The 22,963-nt window shown below is 43.8% G+C and overlaps 2 protein-coding genes across 6 annotated transcripts in view; one reads left to right on the forward strand and one right to left on the reverse strand.

Annotated features, from left to right (window-relative positions):
* DNAI1 (dynein axonemal intermediate chain 1) overlaps window positions 1-19,864 on the reverse strand; it is a 148,786-nt gene extending 128,922 nt beyond the window's left edge. Inside the window, exons 1-7 of one of the 2 annotated variants that reach the window (XM_030005694.2) lie at window positions 19,721-19,864; window positions 7,851-7,919; window positions 5,913-6,011; window positions 4,888-4,968; window positions 2,613-2,739; window positions 1,157-1,236; window positions 145-303 (exon numbers count right to left, since the gene is read on the reverse strand). In XM_030005694.2, coding sequence (XP_029861554.1) covers window positions 145-303; window positions 1,157-1,236; window positions 2,613-2,739; window positions 4,888-4,968; window positions 5,913-6,011; window positions 7,851-7,919; window positions 19,721-19,753 — 648 coding nt within the window. In that variant the 5' untranslated portion in view covers window positions 19,754-19,864. The remainder of the gene's footprint in view (window positions 1-144; window positions 304-1,156; window positions 1,237-2,612; window positions 2,740-4,887; window positions 4,969-5,912; window positions 6,012-7,850; window positions 7,920-19,720) is intronic. The other variant, XM_030005693.2, reaches the window with a different exon arrangement.
* A 223-nt stretch (window positions 19,865-20,087) lies between these two features.
* Window positions 20,088-22,963, forward strand: part of FAM219A (family with sequence similarity 219 member A) — a 102,701-nt gene continuing 99,825 nt past the window's right edge. For 3 of the 4 annotated variants that reach the window (XM_030003976.1, XM_030003977.1, XM_030003979.1), the window contains exon 1: window positions 20,088-20,379. In XM_030003976.1, the coding sequence (XP_029859836.1) occupies window positions 20,320-20,379 (60 nt within the window). In that variant the 5' untranslated portion in view covers window positions 20,088-20,319. The remainder of the gene's footprint in view (window positions 20,380-22,963) is intronic. The other variant, XM_030003978.1, reaches the window with a different exon arrangement.

A 22,963-nucleotide genomic window follows, 5' to 3' on the forward strand; every position in this document is an offset into this window, starting at 1 on the left:
CCCAAATGTTTTACCATAGTAAAACACTGTTTTTTTCTCCTAATAGTATCTACAGGGATCATAGGATATGACACAAACACAGATGATCCACATGCCCTCCCAAAGGAAACATCCTCCAAGTCACTGAAGGAAATGGCAGCATACCCGCATAGGGTTGTTGAGCGTCCCTGAAGCTCTCTCAATGAAGTTGAACTGGTTTGCAAGCTTCTGCTCCTTCACTCTAGGGGGAGGAGGCTCTTCTGCCTCTGCTGCCTCAGCTACTTCTGCTGTTCCTGACTCCTCTGTCTCTTCCTCTCCAGCAGCCTGCAAGAAAATAGAGCAGTGACTCCACCCAGAGAGAACCAGACATCTCTCTCCTTCTTCAGAAGCACTTCTTCTTGGACACTTGGATTTCTGCTGCCTAGTAAAGGAGACTGTAATTGAAGATTCAATATTTAAGATGGAAATTAGGAGATTTCCAGCAATCAGAGCAAGGACTTTCTGGAACAGTATCTAAACGGGAATATGGGAAACCAGGAAGTAAAGTTACTTTAAAACAAAGCTTGACATGAGTGAGATGATAATATAGCACAACTGACTTTGATGAAAAGGACTCAGGGATCAGAAGACTGTGTTAAGAGTCCTACTACCCTGTGTTTTCATTTCCTTGCTAGGCAGTGAGCTTTATCTGAAACTTGTCTGAACTAGATTCCAGGGTCTGACACTGTGTGGATAAGAACAAACTTCTCTCAGCATACTCCTTTCCTGATCAGCCAACGGCCTTTAAATCAGGCCACTGCTTATTTCATGTAGTTATGCCTGCTGCTTTCACCCCTCCACATTTTGTTTTTCACCAATTTCTCTTTCAGGAATGGACATGCTGTCCAGGAAGATTCCAGACCCCAGCAAATTACACTGTGTCTTGATATAATATCTGGATAAAGATAGATCTGGTGTGAGAGACCTCATCCCCCTACATAGCTTCTCCAAACCAAAAAATGGTAGGAGGACCCCAGCTGTGCAGTAGAATCTGCAGGATCTCACCTACAGCAAAGACATCTCAGGCATAAAAGAATCAATCCCAGAAGCTTCTCAGCAAGCCCATTTTATAATAAAGGAATTTCAAATCTAATATTAAAAATAAAATGGATGCTCTCAGCTGCCTATGGACAATTACCTGAGTATCTCCTGTGCTTTCTTCATCTTTAATCTCTGCCTCTTCAGATGTTCCTGCAGAAGTCTCAACAGAAGCCTTTTCTGATAATAGAAAGGGTAAGTGAATAAGCCTAGGGTAATAGGACATAGTATCCCATATTCTGCAGATCTGTCTGTCTTCTGAAGCATTAATATACAGATGCATCCTTTTCTGATGCTATCTCATTAGACAACACAGTAACTAATCCCCAATTTGGACAGTGATTGTTTGCTCAAAGCCACAAAAGCAGCCAATTACTAGAATGAAACTGCAGTAATTCTGGCTGGACTGAAATAAAAAATCTGATTTGAACTCAAATCAAACTTCTGAAATCCATTTCTGATCTGAGTAGCTTTGTTTCTGGGTATACCTTCAGCTCTGGACCCTTCTGCCCTCCAAAAATGGCTGCAATTATGTACAACCATGAATAATGTTTTCAAGACACATAGGAGCTATAACATGGTTTGTTCTTGTTCATATGGATAAAAATGAATATAATAGTCTTGTTAGTGAATCATGGATGTCTACATTCCAATCACAGCCTTGAGTGTGTAGTCATGCTAGCACCAAGCTGCTTGAAACTAGCTGGTTAGGAATCTACAAAAAGCACTGCCAACAAGAACAATCCATGCTTTCATGGCATTGAAGATCCCATTCAGCACTTTCTCCTACTTCAAATCACCATGCACATTTTGTTAAGTGTGAAATAAAAGAGGCACTGACCCTCGGAAGCTGCAAGTAAGAACTATTCTCAGGAGCTTATCCAGTGTTATTGTGCCTGGCACTTACCACCTTGAAAGGACACTCTTTGTGATACAACTTCTTTCACAAACAGCACATATATGAGAAAATCACTAGGCAGTACATCTCTCCCTGCTGAAAATTCAAACCTAGAACTCTTTACTAACAACAGAGCTTTTCAGCCTCTGATTAAGGTGTCTTTTTGACTGAAAACCTTAAGAATGGTGGTAGTAACTCAGATCAAAGGTCCAGCTAGCTCGATATCTTGTATCTCACATTGTCCAGAAGTACATGTGCTGGTAAGAGTGTAAGAATTGGTGAAGTATATGATAGTTTCCTGAACGATCACCCAGCCTCCAAACATTTCTGCTTTAATACTTTAAATCATGGCTGAAACTTTGAAAGCAGGCTAAGAAGTTTAGACATGAATGTCCTATTGATGGTAGTGGAAGATGTTTAAAGACACTAAACAGCTCTGAAAATTTCAGTGTTAGTGTTCACATGGCTCAAAAAGTGTGCACCGTTTTCTACACTGTGGCAAATATCTGGCTGATCAGTTTTTCTCTTTTTGTTTCCTGAAAAGAATGCAAGTCAAAATAGGAGGTGTTCAACTCTATGGTTATGAAGTATGATCATTGCCTCATGTTGAGTAAGTGCCTAGCTGAAAATGATTGTGGTTTCAAGATAATAAACGTACCCACTGCAGTACTTAATCTGATCTTCTGCCGTCTGCCTTCATCTGAATCTTTCAGTATCATGTTTCCATTCAAGGAGAAGTGAATGGCCATTTGATCCACATAGCTTATTGGCTTGTATGCTCGCTTCTACAAAAAGGAAAAAACCAACAAAATCAGGGTGGAAAAAAAGAACGTTTAAACCATGTAGCCTAAATTGCTAAAGCTAAGAAGATCCATACTGATAAATATAGGTTTGTTATTGGCATATTTACACTGAACTTCTTCTAGCAGGTATTTATATCTCAGGACACTGAGAGCCATAAATTAAAAATACAATGAAAAGAAGCAAGAACATGAAACCTGTAGTTCTCCAACACTACCACAGCAAGTGAGTTTAAATATAGTTCTAGCGGACCTCTACTACACAGCACTCCCTAAGAGACTCTCATCTCCTGTTGCGCTGAGATCCCTGAATGAGTTGTTATACCTACACAAGACCAGCACCATACATAGAGAGCAGCTCTGATCTGGAGACAGTACAGGCTCTTAGCACCATGCCCAGGTTATAAGCACTGTACTAATTCTGTTACTTGATGCTAGCTTGATTGGCACTTGCTTGTGGACCACCATACAGTGCAGGCATGCACCTAGGCTCAAACTGTGTATTTAAATTTTGAGCTGCACCTGAAACCAGTCAGAAGCCACTGCAGACCACAGATGCTTCAATAGTTTCTTCTTAAAAACATGACTGCTTTCTGTACCAATGACAGCATAGCATTGAGCCCACTTCAGTCACTGTGGAGGATTTGAAGATATGGATCATTAATCCCCTGTTTCTATCCCATAAATACGGAAAACCTCAATTCCACATAGAAGAGAAAGTGACCTTATTTGCTTCCTGTCCTAGTTTCAGCTGGGATAGAGTTAACTGTCTTCCTAGTAGCTGGTACGGTGCTATGTTTTGAGTTCAGTATGTGAAGAATGTTGATAACACACTGATGTTTTCAGTTGTTGCTAAGTAGTGTTTAGACTAATGTCAAGGACTTTTCAGCTTCTCATGCCCAGCCAGCGAGAAAGCTGGAGGGGCACAAGAAGTTGGCACAGGACACAGCCAGGGCACCTGACCCAAAGTGGCCAACAGGGTATTCCATACCATGTAATGTCACATCTAGTATAGCAACTGGGAAGTGGGGGCGGGGAATCTCCGCTCGGGAACTAACTGGGTGTTGGTCAGCGGGTGATGAGCAATTGCACTGCGCATCATTTGTACATTCCAATCCTTTTATTATTGCTGTTTTCATTTTATTAGTGTTATCATTATCATTATTAGTTTCTTCTTTTCTGTTCTATTAAACCGTTCTTATCTCAACCTGTGGGTTTTTTCTTCTTTTTTCCGATTTTCTCCCCCATCCCACTAGGGGTGAGGGGAGTGAGTGAGCGGCTGCGTGGTGCTTAGTTGCTGACTGGGGTTATGCCACGACACTTCCACAAGACTGATTTGCTTTCTCTGGTGATCTTATGTAATGGTAAAACTAGTTACAGCAGCACAGACATGAGACAGGCTTGGGAATATTTCACATGGTTGTCTGTTCCCTGCCTAAGATTGGGCATAATCCAGTGCTGGAGCTGGAGGAGCTGTCCCTGTGTCCTTTCTTTCAGGGAGTGTAACCCTTCCAAAGGAGGAGTGGGAGGCAAAGCCATCATTCCACTCTCCCCCTGCAACAGTCTCTGCTGCTAGCTGTACATGCTAGCAGGAGGAGGCTGCTCCAGGGTAAAGCAGCATATGCTCTGCACACACAAATGTGAAGGTGTGACTCCTGGATGTTTCCTGGCAGTCTTTGATGCACCCTCCCTTGCTCACTCCTACTCATCCTGAATAGAGCTCTTGCCAGTGATTTCACAAAGCACATTTCTAAGCTTTCCTATAATTCAAACAACTGAATCTTGATGGGAGGGTACTGAGGCATAACTGTCTTACAGATTGAGTAAAGCATTGCCTTGTGTCCTCTAACCACCACAAAATGGAAAAAGTTATCGCCTGAGATTAGCAGCGCTTAATTATGTTCACTGCCAGATCCTGTTGAGTAATTGTCATATCCTACTTCTGCATTAATACGTCAATGCTTTCAGACTTTTACCTTCTGCAAAAGCCCTTTAGGAACCATTGGCAGTAAATATGTAACAAGATGAAGCCACATTAAAAGGAAATTTACCTGGTTATAAATCAAAGGAAAACACAAAACCTGTTAATTGCAAAAAATCTCATCCTGGTTTTACAGGTCATGCCACACTTACTTTAAAGCTGTATCTGACGATATTCTGGGGAGCATGGGGATTATTAGCTGTCAGGATGCGTGTAAATTCCTCTTTTAATTCCTTTGGAATGGAAACAAAGTAATACTGTAAATAAAACTCCACTATTAATACAACATAGAGCATACAAAAATCACCAGGTTTATGCTCAGTTCTATGATGTTCAGTTTGCTGCAGATACCTCATGTGCAGCTGATGCCTCCACAAGAGCAATGCTTGGAGCCAAGCTAGCTCAGAGTGGAATCCAGAACAGTCATCCCACTTCCTACCATAGTATTTTAATGGGCTTTCTTGAATTCTTTAGCTGTCATGTTAATTCTTATCTAAGCTATGGCAGCACTTGAAAAATGCTAGCTGTATTCTATAGGGCAAGAAAGACAACCTGTGTCTTGAAGCATACACTGTCCAAAAATAAACAATAAGAACAATAAGCTCAATAGCAGTGCTTGCAGGATCGACGACTGCGAACAAAAACCAGTACTGTTGTTAACTGTTTTCAATACCTGAGTGGGGGGAAGTACATATAGCTTCCCTTTGAGAGCTACTTGGAGGACAGGGAGCAATGCTAAAGTTTACAAGGCAGTGAAAAGAGAGAGATAACTGCAGTTGGAAGTGTGACTGACTGCAATCCTACTGAACCAATCTGAGAAGAAATGGCTATAAAACTGTGGGACACCTCCCTGTCCTGTGTATCACACACAGGCACCTGAAAAGCTCAGGGTTGGCTCTGAGGTCCTCCTTATCTGAGTGAAGCCCCAGCCGCATTGCCCTCTTCAATCAACTCCATGCAGTTACATTGTCTTAAGCCTAGAACTGTGTTTCAAAGCACATTCTCCCCATTTTCCTGCTGAAAGCCATTTCAGTTTATGCTGCAGACACTGTACTTTAGCAGGTACTGGAGTTTTGCTCTCGCAGAATTTCCTCCAAAACAAACGGATGAGAGGTAGGCTTTGGCTTAGGGAGTTCTGTACACATCTCATAACAACTACAGGCACTGTTGTACTCACAGCTTCAGTCAGCTCCAGTTGATCTGGGGGTTTGACAAGAGTCTTTGCTGCCGCCCATTCATCTAACCCTTCTCCTGCTTCAGTGGAGACATCTTCATCCTAGCACAGCAATGACAAGCCCATTAGTGCACCAAGACCATGATTGCTTTGCCCCCTCCCAAAGCAGCACTTCTTCAAGCATGGAACAAGGAGGAAAAAACCAGCATTCACCCAACCATCTGTGCTTTCAGCACAGCAGATAAACCCAAATGGCAGACCCAAATCTGAAGATTGTTGAATGGCTACACTTGCCAGAAAGAGTTCAGTGGGTTGGAGGAGCTGCTGTCTGAAGATAATTCCTGGCCTGTAACAAAACTGGAGTAACTCCAGTAACAAAACTCATGTAACTGCACTTCAATTTCAGTTTAAAATTGGCAGTTCTGTTTCTTTTGACCATGTAACACCCAAATGAGCCATACTTTAGGACTACTCAAGGGCACAAGTCAAGGACTTTCAATTATTTCTGAAGTGCTATTCTATAAGGTACACTTAGGAATTAGTTCAAGATACAAAGCTGCAAGGATGCAGCTCCTGGAGGAATGTTAACCATTTTCTTGAAAAAGCCAGCAGGTCTGCATTCTCCCAACACAGACAGCTGCTCCTTTTGGGCTGGGCTTGGGTTGATGTCATGATATGATAGCATTAAGAGGAAAATGAATCACTGCAAGGATAAATTTCAATTAATTTACATTACAGATAAACTGCCAGAACACAAAGTTGCTGATTAAAGTGTTTAACTGCTCCAGGCAAAATTTCTCTCTCAGTTTGAAATGTGTAATGGGTTGATTTAAAATAAATCAATCATTCCTTTAAATACAGTTCTCTCAGGTCTGCTAAACTTTATAGCCATACAGAGCTGCCAGTGAGTCCAGGGTATAAGTGAATGCTGATTGCAGGTACAGGAACCAGACCCAACAAAGTTTTGCTATCTGCAGAGCACCACAAAGTTAAAAAGCACAATGCTGTGTAAAAACATGCAGTGGCTGAAAGAAACAGAGAATTCTGCATATGCCAGGCACCCAGGGAAAGTCATAGGCTGCAGCCTTTTTTTCCCCAAGGGCGCTGAAATGAAGCAAGCTGTAAGGAAGATCAGGAGCTCTGATACACAAGAGACTATGATGGCAGAAAGGTTTGTGATTTAACACTCCCCACATGAACACCTGCTTGCAGGACATTTATCATACACAATTCCATGCCACTTAGTTCAGTGGCTGTTTTCCCTAGTGAATCAGATAAAAAGTGTTGTGGGTTTAACATTTTTATTTATGTTTTTCATTTAAAAGTAAGTAACTTTTCATTTTTAAAGGGTCAAAAGAGGAACATTTAACAAGACTCTGATTTGTCCTAAGGAAGTGAAAAGCTCTTTATCACCATGCCTGTTTAAAGACATGTAAACTGTCCTTATTCCATCCATGCCAATGGAGCTAAACAGGAGGAAGGTAGATTAAATAAGGGTATTCTAAGCATTTATTTGCTCAACAGTAAAACCATTATCATGAGGGTTACAGTCAAAAAGTTAACACTATTTTCTCTAATGCTTGTATTTCTATGTTAATTAAGTGAATATGGGCTATGTTTTGAACTTTCTAAACTGAGCAGGCAGTTTTCTCACAGTCTGTGTCAGCTTATATTTTGGAATTTACATCCCAAACATTTTATTTTAATCTTTTCATACTGCATTTTACCTAAATTGTACTTTTGTTTTAGCTGTCATTTTTGTTCTAACTTGCTAGTGTAATTCCCTCCTTGGTAGAAATCTAGAGCAACCCCTTACTGCTAAATCAATTGGAATGTTTCCAGTTCCATAAACAAGCCATTGTTCAGACTGAATCTAGTTTGCATCTCACAGATAAAGAAGTAAAAAACATCTTTTAAGACTCGTGGATTTGTGGATCTTACCCGTTTTTTAGATACAGCTTTAGCAGGCCTTGGTGGTACTGCCTTTCCTCCTGAAGGTCCACTTTGGCCCTGAAGCAAGAACATACCCAGTGTAAACCTTCAAAGTTCCTTGTTTCCTAATTTAACCAAAGCAGAATAAAAGTTTAATGTGCTTATTAATGTTTGCTCCAATGCTATGTTTCAAAAGCCACATATACCAGTATGTTGTCTATAAATCATTTGAATGAAAGGCAGTCACTTTCATAATACAAGACAGCAGTTTATCAGCATGAAGAAACGCTAGGCTTTATCCTTGTTACTGTCTATCTGTGACACACCTAAATGTCACACACACAGGGTTCTAGGGCCTTACTCAAACACACAGAAAGGCTGCTCTTGCCCCAAATGCTTGCATGTCACAGTGAGCCTGGAGACAGCAGATCCACACCTACAAAGCCATGAGTGTTGAAAAACCGTGGAAAACACTGATGAGCAGCTGGGAGGTTAACCACTGCCAACCTCCCTGAATATAGCACAGCACAGAAAAATTTTTATGACAGGCTTTAAGGAAAACAATGAAATAGTTCTTTACAGGAAGTCTTATGGAATATTTCCAAGGGAGATTACCCAAAGGTTAAGGAATAACAGAAGGGCACCAGTGACAAACCTTTGTGAAAACTTTACAGAAAGTGGGAGAGGAAATGAAGAGGATCCTTTTGAGAAGACACTGAGGGACAGGCAGGACCAAGAACCCAGAAGGCAGAGGGAGAGAGAGCTGATAAATCAAACAAAGGAAACAACATTAGAAACCTTGGCAAGAATAGTTTCAGGATGGATCCCAGATAACATTCGACGGGATGGATGGGAAAAGCAGAGGAGTTACTTGGTAAAAGTGTTTGAGTTTGTGAACAGGAAAGAAGGGGATACTAGAGAAGAGGGAAGGAAAATGAAGGGGTGGGGGAGCAAGTTCTCATGGGTTTATTGATTTTCTTTAGAAGAACATTAGAGTATACTTTCAGCTCAGATCAAAGGTCCACCTAGCCAAGTGTCTCTCTCCAACAATATTCAAAAAAAAAAAAAAAATCTATGGAGCTTTCTCCAGGATGCCCTCTCAGCTTGCCACAGGGACTTGAATCAGAAACGCTATCCTTTTTATTTCATATCAGTGAACCTTTTTCTACACAAATTTATTCAGTCATTTTGCAATACATGCACATTTTTAGCATGCACAACTTCCACAGCAAGGACTCCCATGGTACAACTACATGCTAATGCGAAGAACTGCTTCTTGCTTTTTAAGTCTGCCACTTGCTGCTTTCATTAGGTTTTCCAAGTTCTTCTACTGGAAAGCCCAGCTTTATCACATTATCGGTTTTTCATCCCCTTTTTCATACCTCTTATGGACACCTTAAGGAGCATGAGTCTCTACAGATTCCTAGACTTCTCTTATGATTCCCCTTCATTATGAAAATTAAATACTCACTTCAACCATCTGCTTCCTATGTACTAAACAATTAAGCAGTCATAGCGACTTTGACCCAGTATCCCCAAGCCTTGTTTTGCAAGGCCCATTACTTGTTAAGACTTGACAATAAGAATTCAGAAAAGAAATATTTTCAGAGGAGAATGTAGCAGAGATGTGAGGCTGTGACTTTCAGTGTTGTTTCTCTTTGTACAAGCTAAGCCATGTAAAACTGCTGTTACTAACAAGGTGTCAGGGATTATTTTTATTCCAGAAGATACATATTAAAAGCTATGAAAAATGAGCAGACTGATACATTTCTATGCTTAGAAAATGTGTCTCACTTTGAAATACAAATTGTTATGGCTCAAGTGGAGAAAATAAAGAGTTATGACATTTCCTTTATAATTCGACTGTGGGATGGTAGCACAGCAGAGCAGAGCCCCTAGGAGCCCCGGCATCACAACCACTACTGAGACCGCTGGATCACACAGCTGGCCTGTCTCCCCCATGTGATTGCTTAGCAATGGGCAACAGAGCATTGTATCCTACAAGGACCATGCTACATGTCAATTAGATGTGATTTAAGCAACAAAAATGAAAACAGATTTTCAGAGCAGAATTTTATTCAGATCCAAATCAAAATCAAACTCTTAATTTTAAACATGAAACAAAGCCTACTCAATATTACCCTTTGTAAATGAGTCTATAAAAGCATTTATCCAGCAGCAAAGGCATTGACAAGGCAATCTGAGGGTAATTGGTTTTGGCAGTTGCACAGATTTCAATTAACATAATCCAAAGAACCACCTGTGAGTAAGTATCTCCAATTGTATTAAAAACCCAAAGTGACACTGATGAAAAGCTAGAGTTAGGGTGCACTGGAAGGAAGCAGCACAAACCCCGCCCTGCTCTCCACACCATAAAGGGTTTGTAGGTAGAGCATGAGTGATTCTCCTAATCAACCAGGGGCCTATGGCTAATTTGCTTTATTTCTTTTGTCTTTGTATGGTACCGTCATGGTTTTACAACTGTAACTTAATGATATAGTACCGGCCTGGTATGATAGAGAGACCCTGAGGAGACCCAGGATGGAGTACAGGCAGGGGATAAGAGATGGGGCATAGGCTTGACATCGTGGACCCCACAGCTGTAAGCATCTCACCACTGGCCAGTTAGAGAAATGCAGATCTGCAGACAGGGGAACTGGACAAAGCTGGATTTAGGGGTAACAAAGAAAACAAAACAATAGTATCTAGCGCACTAAAAAAGCATCATATACAGTAACATCAGGTGTAATGTGAAACACCAGACCAATGAAGAAAGAGAAAACCGTGAAAACGTGTTAGCTAACATATAAAAGAAACTCCAAGTGGGTCCTAGAGTGAAGAAAAAAACATCCACATGGACATGTTATCTTTCCCAGTGAAGTACCCCAGATGCTGACACCTTGCCATAACATCCCCACCAACACCACCAATGACAGCAAAATGAAACCATCAACCTTGGGAACTAGATGACAGGAAGAAGGGTGAGCACAATACCAGAAAAGGGGTGGAAACTGAGAAGCTTGCATGCAACAATTTTAACTGCATCATTATTATTATTATTATTATTATTATTATTATTATTATTATTATTATTGATCTTTTTTCACAGAAATACTTCTTATTTTCTGTAATAATTACATCTGGACTGATAATAATGTTTAGAGTAGGATTTCAGTCACACTTACATTAAATTCTTAGTTTTATAGATATAAGGTGCACCTCCTCTTTGCCCATAAACAAGATTTTGAGTGTAACAAAGTTTACAGACTATTTAAAAAAAGAACCAGGCTCTTAACTTTGTCTTAACTTTGATCCCATGCATGTTTTTACCCTTTATCAAAGGGTAGCTGAGAGTATCACATGCAGTTGTGTACAACTGGGAGAGGGTGTTCGAGGGAGGGGTCTCACTGCATCAGTTGGTGGGATTTACTGCCCTTCTCCATTTGCTTCATTCTTACTTTACTGCCAGACCCCACTCTCTGACTGTGGCAGCTTGCTTCAGGGCTCCCTGGGAACTAAGTGAAGTAGTTCCCCACAGCAGGGAGCAAGAACATCACTGGCAGGACAGTTATAAAATTGCACTTATTATCTCTAGTATTTTGAACTAAAAAAATCCAACTGCCCTCTCCAACCTGAACAGTTATGCCTTAGACCTACTTGGCTATCACACAGATCCTTGGCCAAGTGCTGCATAGCACGGACATGGTCAGCCCCCTCCAAAAGTGTGCTAAACCTGAAGACAGAAGATGGGAGCCAGCACGCACTGACCAGTGTAGGCCCTGGGCTTTCTTCCATATGTGCTCCACAAAGACAGGACAGCCATACCTGGAGCAGGTGAGCACAGGTTTGTCTGGCAGGTGGTAGTAGAGTCTAGGAAGGTGTTGGTCCTTAGCTCATTCCAGGTCCTTCAGCAAAACTCTCATCTCCTGCCTAGACAAATCATCCCTCACAGCACAGAGATCTTCTTCAACAAGAACAAAAGTTGGATATCTTATTTGTTGGATATCCTGGACTCTGGTCAGTGAAGGTAAAGACTGCAGCTCTACTTGACTCAGTACTCTACAGAAGTCAGTATAAGAAGCAGAAGGCAGCCCCTGGGATGCAAGCATCATTCCTATGGGGATGCGCTACCACAGGCTGCAGAAAGTTCCTCCCAAAGTACCTAAAACTGTTGGAATCCATCTGGAAGGTGACACAAACATGAAGAGATGAGATAAGATCCTGGTATTTTGGCAATATTAGCGCTAAGCAACACTCATCAAAACTAATAGATCTGTTTATTACAAGAAGCAAGCTGGGGAGCAAACATGGGTTGGTCAAGAATACAAAATCTTTTACATCGCCTCATAATTCAAATAATAGCACAGTTTACTGCTGTGCCACTTGCTGAAGAAGGCAGTCCTGACACTCCTTTTTATCGGTGTATCTGTGCTTTGTCCTTTTGCTATTTCTTTTGCAAGCTCCCGCTCCCTGTAAATCTTTCCAAAGCCAGCACATTGTCCTTCTTCATACCTTTCCTTAAAACTCCTCTCTGCCACATTAGCTGCAAAGAGTCCTCAACAGCACCCAGGTAGTTGGTGTCCTGCCACCACAGTTCAGAATGATGGCCACTGCCGCCTCATTCTTCTTTTTACTGTATCAATGTGTTAACCATAAACTATAATATAATATGTAATCCTTTTGCTCTGACAGCTATTTCTTTGTTCCACATCACACAGTGTTTGTACAACAGGGAAGAAGTCACAAATGCATCCGCAATACAAATAAAAAATAAACTATAACTGAATCAACATAATGATTGTATATTCACTAGCAAGATGCTCATGATAATGACTGGCCTTCATATGCATCTCTACAATTTAAGCACATTTTTGCTATTACATAATTAGCTACAGGAACAAAAATTTTAAGTTAACACACTATTATTAGCATCTCAAAAAGAAGCATTCAGAAGTCAGAAAATGCGAGAATTAAGGTTGCTGGGGCAACCTTCAATTCATCCCATTGGGCACAGGCATTATGATACACATCTTAATTCCATAATCACACACTTTGTTTTTGTAGGTGCCCTGCCTCACTTAAGCTCTCCCAGGCTTACAAGCATGGACAGAATTCAGACAATAAGTTGCTACTAGTATTTTGGTTTATGTTGTTCAGCATCTAGAGTGGGCTTTTTTAATGCATAGCCTAAGTCAGACAGCCAGCAAAGAACATTTCAATCCAAACAGTTACATTTTAGAAAATTCTATATAAACTGAACATGGTTTTGTTACCAAAAAAATAAACAGTCTTCCTGAATCCTCCTAATAAATGGTGCTACTATCCCTGCCTTTAATAATAATAATAATTAACAAGAAAAAGAGTGTGAATAATTATGAGGAATTTATATTAGGAAAAAAGAGACATTGTTGCTAGGGAACTAAGGAACGGGTAGGAGGCATTAAAGAGTTATAAGGAGTTTGTCACCTCCAGGTCACGGTCATAACTCTGACCATCCTGGCAGGTGCTCCACTGCTACTGTGAAAAATGCCAAAGTGAGAATTTATGTGTGCTAAACATGTTTTACTCTGATGAATGCCTTACATTAAATAAATGAACAGATTACCATAGTTCCCACAGTGAAAAGATATTAGAAGCCCATAATAGTCACAATACTTAAATTGAGGATATAGAAAACTCAAGTGACTGTTCTTTTCTGGACCCTTCTTCCAGTATGAGTTTATGATAGCAGCACCCAGAAATTCTTCCTCAGGCCAGACATCGACTATGCTACAAGACAAATTGACTATTGACTACAGCAAAGATACAGTAATCCAACAGGATGATACAGATGAAGAGAGGAAACAGCTGTAAAGTGATGCTTTAAATGCCATTTAATTTTCTTTTCCCTTGCCGCAGCTCCCTCTAATGCAGACAAGCCATCAAGAGGTGCAAATAGCTGCAAAACAGGAAGATTTCCTGTTGCTGACCTATCCAGCAAGCATTTCTAATTGTATTTTTAGGTAGGATGTTTGGGTTGTCTCCAAATGAAATTCCTGTAAACATTTTTTTTTTTTTTTTTTTTTTTTTTAGTTATAAACCAGGAAAACTAAAATAAGAAGAAACTACTAGCTACTTTTGAAAGGACATTGCTGTAAATGAAAAAAGCACTAGCAGGTTGGCATTTCATAAGGGCTACCTTATTTCTGCATGCCAGAAACATGTAATGGGAGGGCAAGCAGCAATGAGATGCAACGCCTAGTGGAAGTTTTGCCCTCAACACCCTAGTAACGTGTTTCCAGCTTGGCCTGCAATATGGAAAATAAAGAATCATACTCAACAATTCATTCAAACCTTGCCTTTCTTGCTTTATCCAACAGTGATTATTACTGTCTCTTTTTGTTGGCAATGTGACAGCCACTAATTGCTGACCTGAGACTCATTAACCAAATTTATACAATAGACCAGACTATCAGTACCTGCCTTCTTGACCGAATTAGCAAAAGCTCTGAAGCTTTATCCAAGTCCTGGAACATTCATGTCTGGTTCTTTTTTAACAGCTATTTTCTACAGGCCTACTTTTCAACTATTTCATCCTCTGCTGCAGAAAACTTCTCACTTGTCAGTGGCAATGCTGATGGTAAATAAATCAGCTTGGTGTCCTAGGAAGCAGAGATTTAGTCTCAAGAGCAAGTGTTCATTTAAGAACCGGGTTGAATCCTGACTTTGTGGCAGCAGAAATCCTTCAGGAAAATATGTCTCCGTCCCTCACACTCAGATCCAAGGCCTGCCCTGACTAATCAAGTAGGAGATGCAATGATGCTACCACATGTGCTAACCTGTCATTCAGGATGAGGTTTCTCACTATAGCCTTTGCTGGGTGGTACAGCCTTCTCCTATACTGTCAGATTAAACTGCCCCTTCCAGACTGGCTCTTGCAACTGGTCCCTGCATGGTAAGGAGCCAGACACACCACTATACAGTAACTCCTTGAGTAACGTAAAATTTCTCCCCATGCTTAAAGCATAAGGTGGGCTGAGTAGATCTGGATTTGTAGATCCAGCCTAAAATACCAGAAAACTCAGAGGCAGGGATGATGCAGGTTGATTACTCTGGAAAGCTGAACTGTCAGTTCTTATTAAGTAAATTTTCCAAGGGCTGAAAATCAATTACATATCAATGAAACACTCATCAGGGCAATGACAAACACAGACTATATTTTTTTAAGATCATTAAAGAGACATTCCTGCAGCCTTTCTGCTTTCCATGCTAGCTGTCACCATAAGACAATCAGACTACAAGACTGAGCAATCACAGAATGCTCCTGCTAAGTTTACTTCATCTTCTGAGCAGAGACATTATGATTCCCAATTCCTCTGGAGCACAGCACAGAGGTTAACATGTAATCTGAAAAAAAAGAGAACACCACAGCTGCTTGTAGGATACTAAAGGGAAAAGGGACAGACATTATAAGACCTAAGCTTGACATTCCTGTAAAACCATTTAATAATTTCCTGCCAGCTTTTTATTCTTGTTTTGAATACTAGCAAACTCCACAGTAAACCACTGCTTGGCACAAAGAGCAGAGAAGCACAGAATGGAAGCAAAGCCAAAAGAAGCAAAGTGACTTCTAGCAGGCCCCGCAGCAGACATCCATTTACACACACCAGGGATGCCAATTTAAGAGCTATTTGCCAATAACTTTTATAATCTGTTTTCTGAGAGACACTAAACTGAGTGTATATTTTATATTCCATGGATGGTTTAATGCATGTTTAAGAGCCAGTAAGCACCTTAAAAGCCTTTGCTGGCAAAAAAGTAAAATGTGTCTGATTGTTGACTGTGTTTGAGGAGGTGGTCTCTTTGTTTGTCTTTGACAACTTGCTGAACAGCAGGGAAGCTGCTTATATGTCAGTGGGTGCAAGACCACAAGTCAAGTGTAACAAGAAATGCCTCACCGTCCAAATTCACACGCTTTCTTAATGCTGCATAAGTGACCTGCTGCTGACAATGGGGTTGACCTAAGTGATAAGACCAGCCAGTCTGGTTTTTCATACTGTAAATGCAAAGAAGTGTATGCTATGTCAGTTAAGAAACCATAACCAAATCTTGCTTCTCCTTAGGGAGGGTTCAGCCACAGAGGTACACAGGAGCACAGGGCGCTCTCCACTGCTCACACAAGGCTTTTCCTTGAACCACAAAGCAAAGACACGGAAATCTAGAACCAACACCTCCAACAGCATACCTGATAACCACATTTGAAATAACAATCTCAGAATTGTTGGCCACTTTCTTTTACCACCCAGGACCATGCATGGGACTGACACCAGGCTAATGCAGTGCTGTTTGCCCTATCAACAACTTTCCGCATGTCTGTGCACATGCCACACAGGTCAGTGTTTTTAAAGAATAATACATGTCTGAGTGTCCTGTTTCTCACACTCAAGACCTCATTTTCAGGGGAGCTGAGAATCTAATTCTTCCATTCCCTTCAGTCTGATGCAGGGATGTTGGCTTATGCCTTTCCCATAATTCTACATCTTCCCAGAATGCTGTGGAGCTCAATTGTGTGTAACACATTTCAGACCTGAAAGGAAGGATGTTACTGAAGTACAGAGCATACATAAGTATTATTATTTACAAGGCTGCATCAGGAACACAAAGATCTAGACATACCCAATTATTTTAAGACCTGGAACACTGGAACACATTTCTTATTAATGTACACAAATATACAAGAGCCTAAAGATGCTTCTAATTAAGGCTCAGATCAAGTCAAATGATTTATCTGGAAAGCCACAGCCTTTACCTCTGATGGTCAACCAGACTTTGACATATTTTCACCCAGGAATATGGGAGATTTCTTTCAAAAAAGAAGAAAAAGACATCAGGTGGCTGGAGATTGAACTGGAGGCTGAAGTCACATGGATAAAGAAAAAAAGAGTGAAATAAAGCAAGAAACTGATGTCAGAGGAGAAGGCAGATACAAGACAGGCAGAGAAGATGGCCAGGCAACCGCTACCTGTAAGGGAAAAGAAGAAGAGAAAAAGAATTGATCACAAAGCACTTGAAGAACACACAGCCATGAAAGCAGAGGAGGGGCTGGAAGTGACATGCGGTAAAAGGGAAGGACCTGATAGTGTTCACGTAACTATTTCAGCTTTGAGAACAATCTCAGGAAGAAAATTTTCAAAGGGAAAGAAGTCAGCAATGAAGAACCTAGGAGGCAGAGCAGAACAAAGCAATATATAGGAAATAGAGGAATGAAAAGCACAGCCACAGGTGAAAAGAGCATAGTACTACAGGAGAATTAGCAATGAAAGGGACAAGGACAGAAATCCTAGGGAAATGATGCTCAGTGCAAAAACCAGCCTCACCAGCAAGCAGCAGGCTTGCTTCCTGCCTTGCTACAAACATGTGTATGAGGGAGAAGTGCAGGCGTTTACTCACTTATTTTCAAAGGAGATTTTCTTGTCAAGAACTGGGATCTAGACCTTGACTCACCAATTAATTTTATAGTAGCCATCAGGGCTCAGTAAATACCAATCATCAGGCCTTGATTGGGCAGTGAGTAGTGCAAAGGCACAGCTGTCCGCTCCCTGAACTCCCAAAGCCACTGAGATGTGGGCTATATTTTGAGTCAGGGAAAATGAGGCAAAAGCCTCTGGACTCCAGAGCCAGCTAGTCAACCACACAATTTCTCCACTGCAAGAACATTCTAGTAGATAAAAGGACATGAAACAGAATCAGATTCAACAAGATCAAGGCACATATAGGAAAGGCAATACAGAACAAGTTAAAATTATTGTCTTTTAAGTTATTGTAATGAAAGTTATGTGAAAAGCCCCAAATCCTAAGAGTTTAAACAGTTTATGAAGTTTCAAGAGCTTTAAAATAAAATGAATGCCTTTACAGCACATTAATTAAGTTTTTCAAATAACATGTGAATCAAAGCCTCTCCATTTCAGAATATTTGAGATAATGGCAACTGAAAATGATTGAAAATATTTATATGGAAATTCTAAAAATAAAAGAAACTGAAATCCAGAGCAACCATTTCATGCCAGGTTTAGTTTGTATCATTATTATTATTATTATTAATGAGTTTTACAATTTTAGCATAAACATCTTCATTATCTAGGACTGGATGTGGTTTTCGGTTCTGAATTTTTGCCCTTTGCAAACTTTTTAAAGTGCTTTGTAACTTGATAATTACTAGTACTTCTTAGCAGAAGATTAGGAATGTCACAGTGATCCTCTCTCTTACTCTTGCCTACTCTAAAGCCCACAAGCCCTCCTACCACGTGTGCAGAAACACCCAGATGGCTCCCAGAGACCTCGGGGGCTGTGAGGAACCATTTCAGTACTTCTGGATTTCAGACTCCAACCCTTGGTTGCAGGACCAGGGAGATGTCTTCGGGCTCTGCAAAGTCAGCTCACATTCAGTGGGGTTTATTAACTCAGGCTTCAGAGGCTGCGTGGGTCTGCAGAGTCTAGACAGCTGTAGCCTTGATAAACCACAGACAAGATGAAACACCCTTGGGTAACTAGATGGGGATCAAATGATCAGTAAGGGTTTCTGTTCCCTCGTTGAAAGAGCTCCTGCTGTCCAGACCCCCTCACAGACCACTGAGGATTGCCCAGGGGTCTCAGCTACAACCTCACCATTCTGGACCATCACGTTCATCCCTCTTTTTTTCCTTGAGCCTTCCTTGATCAGTTATGGCTTTCTGAGACGTGTCCTGGACTGAGGAAGCAGACTGCTTGTTCTTGGTTACTTCTGGGCCACTTATGCTAACCCTCTTCCCCACAACCCAGAGATCAAATACATTGGGACTGACCTAAACCTGTTATGAAAAGGGTTTTATCAGCCAGGTCATCTTCTGCTTTTAAATCAAACACTTTGATAATCCAGTAGTAGATGAGATCCAGGAATGAATCTGACTGAGCCTTTCATCCTGTGAGGGGATGCATGCAGACATGCCAACGCAGAGGCCAAGGCAGACAGTGAGGTCTCACAGAAACATCCACCCACACTGGTGCTCCCAGAGTAGGGTTAGGGCCAGGATGGTTAGCAGATGACCTCAATTCATAGTCTGAACAGAGAGAACACCAAATAGTAAAACAAAAGGAAAGTGACAAAAGTTACAGCTAGGTATAATTGAAATAATTTTTTAAAACTTTTTAAAAAACAGACATTTCAACCTGTCTGCTCAGTGTCCCTGAAAGATTCTCTGGCAGACTGGGGACACCTCAAGTGCATGAAAACTTGCCCTGGAAGGGAAGTGTCATAGGCGGTAACAGTGATGAAATGGCACGACAACATCTGACGACTTTATAGTCTCACAGGGTTGCAACAGTAGAGTGACAACAGTGTGGGGTGCTCCGGCTTTGGGACATGCTGGTTTGCCTGAATAGGTTGCGTAGGAATGCCAAAGAACACACGGAGTGTCACTGGCAGGGTGATGACATACCTCAGCGCAGGGACACAGCGATGCAACATGATGTAACCACGCAGTAAGTAGTGCCAGGGGGGGCTGTGCCAAACCCCTGTGTCTCACCCAGCCCTGTGGGGCACTCTGGAGAGAAGTGAGCTGGGCTACACAAGGTGATGTAATGCGTGGCGGCTCTGGAATGGTGATGTCATTGTGGGCCTGCTGTCACACCAGTAGACACTGTGGCACCTACTCAGAGCAGGAGCTGAGGGTGGCAGAGCCAGAGCGGGGCTGCGGAGCAATGATCCCTCGTGTGAGCCGCCATCTGCCGCGGCACGAGGCACTGCAGTGACGCCATTCGGGGGCGTTGACGTCACGGCGCGGGGTGGTGACGCCACCACCGGCGTTGTCACACGGAAACGCGGCGCCGCCCTGCCACGATGCCCGCTCCGGACAAGCCCTTACCTGCCGGTGCCTGTCGCCCGCCTTGGCTGGCATGCCGGCTGCCGCAGCGGCTCTCGGCCACCGGCCCCTCCTCACGACAGACCCGCGCCCTCCCGGCCAACGGCCGACCGGAAGTTGATAGCGGCAACCATGGCAACGCGCCGGAAGCGGCGCGGGGCCAATCCGGCCGCAGAACTGCGTTGGCCCTGGCTATTCCCCCCCCCCCCCCCCCAGCCCCGCTCCCCGAAGTACCCCCTCCCTCCCCCCGAGGGAGACAATGGTACGTCCCAGCGGCGGCGGGGCGGGGACGGCAGCATCCGGGCCCCGGAATTATTGACAGTGGCCCCGCCTATCCCGCATTAATATGCAAAACGAGGGGCGGGGCGGTGGCGGCCGGACCCGGAAGCGGCGCGGCTGAGTCACCCCGGCGGCGAGCGGCGGCGGCGATGAGGCAGCAGCCGCGGCGGGCGGCGGCGTTGTCGTCCTTCGGCGCCTGAGGAGCCTCTCCGCGCCCGCCCGCCCTTCTCACCTCACCTCACCTCACCTCACCTCCTTCCCTCCCTCCGTCCCTCCCTCTCTCTCTCTCCCCTCCGCCGCCGCGCCCCAGCCCTGCCGCCACCATGATGGAGGAGATAGACCGGTTCCAGGTGCCCGCCGTGCGCGCCGAGATGCAGCCGCTGGTGAGGGGCGGGTGGGCGAGGCCGCGCTGTCCCCGGCAGCCGCCGCCTCACCGGGGATCGGGGGGGGGCGGAGCGGGGCGGATGGGTGTCGGTGCTGTCCAGGGCGGCGGAGCTGAGGTCGGGCCCGCGCGCCGCGGCCGTGATGTAGCGGCCGTTATGTAACGGCCGTCCGCCTCCGCCATCCCCGCCGGGCCCCGGGGCCCTGCCCAGCGGCGGCTGCTGTGTCATCTCGGGGCGCCCGTGGTCACGGCTGCCCGCCCGGCCCTTCCGTCCTGCTCCTTCCCCCGGCGTTTCCCCGGGCGCCGTCGGTAGCAGCGGCAGAAGCCGCCCGCGGGGAGGGCGGGCGGGCGGGCGGCGGCGGCAGCTCCGCTCCCGCCTCGGTGGAAACGTCGCTTCTCCAAACGCGGCGGCGACCCGGAGCATCCCGGCCTGGCTGGTGCGTGGGGCGGGTGTTTCCCGCCGCCTCGGCCGGTGGGCTCCAGCGCCGGGCACGGGAGTGCACCGGGGAGGGGTGGGAAGCGGCGGTCAGACCGGGAGGGCTGGAGGCGCCGAGGACTGGTGGGTTTCTAGTTGGCTTTCACAAAATACGTGAGCTCTGGGGTAAGAATTGGGCAGCGTTTGTGCGCAGCCGGGCCTGGGGGCGGCGGGGAGCGGCGCTCCCCGGGGACGGGGGAGCAGCGGGGGAGGGGGGTGCAATACGCGTGGTTGTGAAGCTGCAGGTCCTTCTCCGTGGCTGGTTTTGTAGCCGTTGCTCTCGGGGCAAAGCTGCTGTTAAGATGCTCATCGTGTGAAGAGTCCAGGTGTTTCGCAAACAAACATCTCTGTCAAATTAGTTTTGCTCCCATAAAATTCTTTAAATAAAAAAAGCAATCTGCGAGGGTTTGATCCCCGCCGCCCTTCCCAATGCCAGGGCGTGTATTTTTCATATCAGGATGTTTTTTCACTTTGTAGACACAATTATACTCAATTAATGAGCTCTGAAGAGGTTGACATAATGGCTACACTACTACATGGGGCCCTGGGGAATCTTTGCAGAGAAGGAAGTATACAGGCTCATGGGACTTTGTGGCTGCATAAATGGGCAGGTAGAGTGGTCCCAGGCTTTTGGTAGCTTCTGAAATGACACTTACGAAGGAAGGCCAGCTGGCTGGCAGCCATGGGAGATGCTAGATTGTCACCAAGTAGTCCAAGACTTCTTTTGAGCATATAGCTGCTGTGCTTTGATGCTACAGGCTTGCTTGTGTATGCGTTGTGTGCCAGCTGCGTGCTGCAGAAGGCTTGAATGTTTCTGTTTCCCATTTGGGAGAGGTTCCCTCGTGTGTTCCTCTCCCCTTATTCCTGTCTGCCTCACTCTCTGTTTGAAGGTGTGTTGTGATATGTAACCTGGGACCTGTTGAAATACGGTTCACCTAGGCGTTAATGTAAAAGCTGGATAACGGGCTGACTGACTCAGGATATTGATTTCCTTTGGCACCTGGAGTAAGCAAATTCCATCTCAGTATCTGATTGTGTGAGACGGGGATATGAAATGTTTGGAGAGGTGGAAAGAACTTTAATGAAGTACTTGCACAGATCCCTTTGACAGCAGGTGAGGATAGGTTATTGGCAGGTTCACGTTAGCGCTGAAGATACCACTGAGATTTCCACTGTATCAAACTGTTTATTATTATGAGTTCGTGTACCAGTCCTCGGTTTCTTGTTGCAGCTAGTATTTGTAAAAAAGTTGAGAACGCAGTAATTGTCTTGTGAGCAGAAGGACTCTTTGTGAAGGCCCACAAACTCAAATTGCCCCTCAGTGGCAAGAAAAACACTTTTCTTATGGTGGGAGTGTTGACAAGTTGTGAAAATATTTTTAGCTTGGTTTTTGTTGTGTTTGGTTCTTTAGCATCTAACCTTTGTGGTGGGGAAGAAAACTGTCCAAGCAAGCTGATGTGGACTTGTTGCATGCCCTACTTGTTGTGTGTGGTTTTGTCAAGCAGAGGCAACAGATGAGATAAGGCTGGCCCTCTCTATTCATGTTGTTGAGCTCAGTGGGCATAGTAGTGAGATTAGCAAGTTTGGAAAAGCTGTTGGCAGACAAATAATACCCCTAAGTATTTTCTGGAAACCCCATGATAATAGTGGGGGAGTGGAAGTGGCACATGCATGCACGTTTGCATGGACATGGGGTGAGCAAAACACAAAGAGGTTGTCCGGTCCAACCCTGCTGTCTCAGGATAGGATAGTGTATTGTGCAGCAGCGATAGGAAGCAGGTTTCCTTCCCTTCTTCAGCAGCCAAGAATTAGGAAATTTTCACAAAGGGCTTTAACACTTGCATTAGAAGAATACTCTGAGCCTGTGCTTCAGGGTTTCAGTTGATTTTTAACTAATGGAGCTCATAGTAAAACCTTGTGTATGCGAGGTGCTGTTGCTGTGACTGAGTGTGTAGGATTTTTCCATGTGCCTGGAAATGCTGGCATTGGGCTCAGAAGTGGGACAGAACAAGTCTGGTACAGCATTTCTAGTGGCTTCCTCTGCTTTGTAGCTCCTGGTCTGTACCTTGCAAGTAAGAGCTGGATGCTTGTAAGAATCTGTGCAGTTCAG

The sequence above is a fragment of the Aquila chrysaetos genome, chromosome Z (assembly GCF_900496995.4).
Source record: "Aquila chrysaetos chrysaetos chromosome Z, bAquChr1.4, whole genome shotgun sequence".
Lineage (NCBI taxonomy): Eukaryota > Metazoa > Chordata > Aves > Accipitriformes > Accipitridae > Aquila > Aquila chrysaetos.